Below are 1,552 nucleotides of genomic sequence, written 5' to 3' on the forward strand. Positions count from 1 at the left end.
TTAAGCTTTCTTGATCAGCCCTTTATCCAACAATTCCTGTACCTGTCTCTCGACCTCTTCATTTTCTTGTGGAGTCATTCTATATGCTTCTTTGTTCAACAAACTCGCACCAGGTATCAAATCGATATGGTGGCTGATACTTTTGATTGGCGGCAATGCACTTGGCAAGTCACCAACAATAATATCAGCATAATTGTCTAAGAGACCTTTAAGTAAATTGTCTAGATTCGTAGAATTTAGAATTACCTTGGGTTTTCCCACAACAAAAAAACACATTTCTTTCTCCTTCTTAACTTCTTGCAACAACTCCTTTCCACTGATCAACAAAACACTATCTCCAGCTATTCCTTTGTCTGCTTCGTCCTTCAAAGGAAACAATGTGTGCTTATTCTTGTCCTTCTCCAAGGTATATGTATTCCTCCTGCCATCATGTATGGCCTTTCTATCAAACTGCCACGGTCTTCCCAACAATATATGGCACACGTCCATGGGCATCACATCACACAATATAACATCTTTATATGTCCCAATTTGTATCTCCACTCTACACTGTTCTGTCACTAAGAGTTGATGTCCTTTTTGTAGCCATGAAACTTTGTAAGGAGTAGGATGCGCTGTCTTGGTTAATCCCAATTTCTCAACCATCTCTATGGAAACAAGATTGTTAGTGCTCCCACTGTCAATCACAACCTTGCAGCATTTCCCTTTACACTTGCACACAGTCCTGAATAAACTCTTCCTCTGTGCTGGTTCATTTACTTCTTTCTCTACCTTAAGCAACACTCTCTTCAACAATAAATATTCTCCTACCTTGGGTGGCTCTTCTTTTCCTGTGACCTATGGGTTTTCTTCCTTTGTCTCTGCTATATTCACATTCCTCTGGGTTGTTGTTTTGTTGTGAGGACAATCCCATGATCCATGTCCTAGTTCTCCACATACATAATAGTGAATTTCTCTTCCTCATCCTCTACCTCTAGGCACAAATCTTCCTCTACTGAAGTCTCCTCTCTGTGGTTCTCTGGTACTTGAGCTTCCTGCTTCATTATGTGAATGCTAAAACCTTGGTTTGGTAGTTCATCTACATCTTGTTGTAATTTTACCTCTATTCCTCTGATCTTCCTTCCTCAACATCTTCTCCTCTCCCTTCAAAGCTTCTTGATAGGCATCTTCGATTGTCTTCAAACTTGACAAAATGATTTCATCCTGTATGTCATATCTCAAGCCACATATGTATCTTCCTACCTTTTCCATATTATCTTCAGCTTTTCTGGCTCTTATGCTCAGTCTGTAAAACTCCTCTGTGTACTCCTTAACAATCATTCCTTTCTGCCTCAAATTTTGTAACTGTCTAAAAATATTCAACTGGTAATCCTTCAACATAAATTTTCTTTCTCAATTTCCCCCCCATTCTATCCCACTGCTTAATCTTGGGCTTTCCTTTCTTTTCTCTGGATGCTTGTAACTCATCCCACCAAATGGTTACATGTCCCTTTAATCTGGTAGCTGAAATTTCACTTTCTTCTTATCTTCGACCTCCTCATAGTTAAAGTAT

General features: G+C 39.3%; 1 protein-coding gene across 1 annotated transcript; it reads right to left on the minus strand.

Annotated features, from left to right (window-relative positions):
* Positions 1-645, minus strand: LOC149199746 (uncharacterized). Its single transcript, XM_089400684.1, has one exon. The coding sequence runs from the start codon at positions 643-645 to the stop codon at positions 1-3; it is 645 nt and encodes a 214-aa protein (XP_089256810.1).
* Between the last annotated feature and the right edge of the window lie 907 nt (positions 646-1,552).

Source organism: Pinus tabuliformis, chromosome 2_1 (genome assembly GCF_031772625.1).
Source record: "Pinus tabuliformis cultivar Carrire ecotype Pingquan chromosome 2_1, CPIR1, whole genome shotgun sequence".
In the NCBI taxonomy this organism is placed as follows: Eukaryota; Viridiplantae; Streptophyta; class Pinopsida; order Pinales; family Pinaceae; genus Pinus; species Pinus tabuliformis.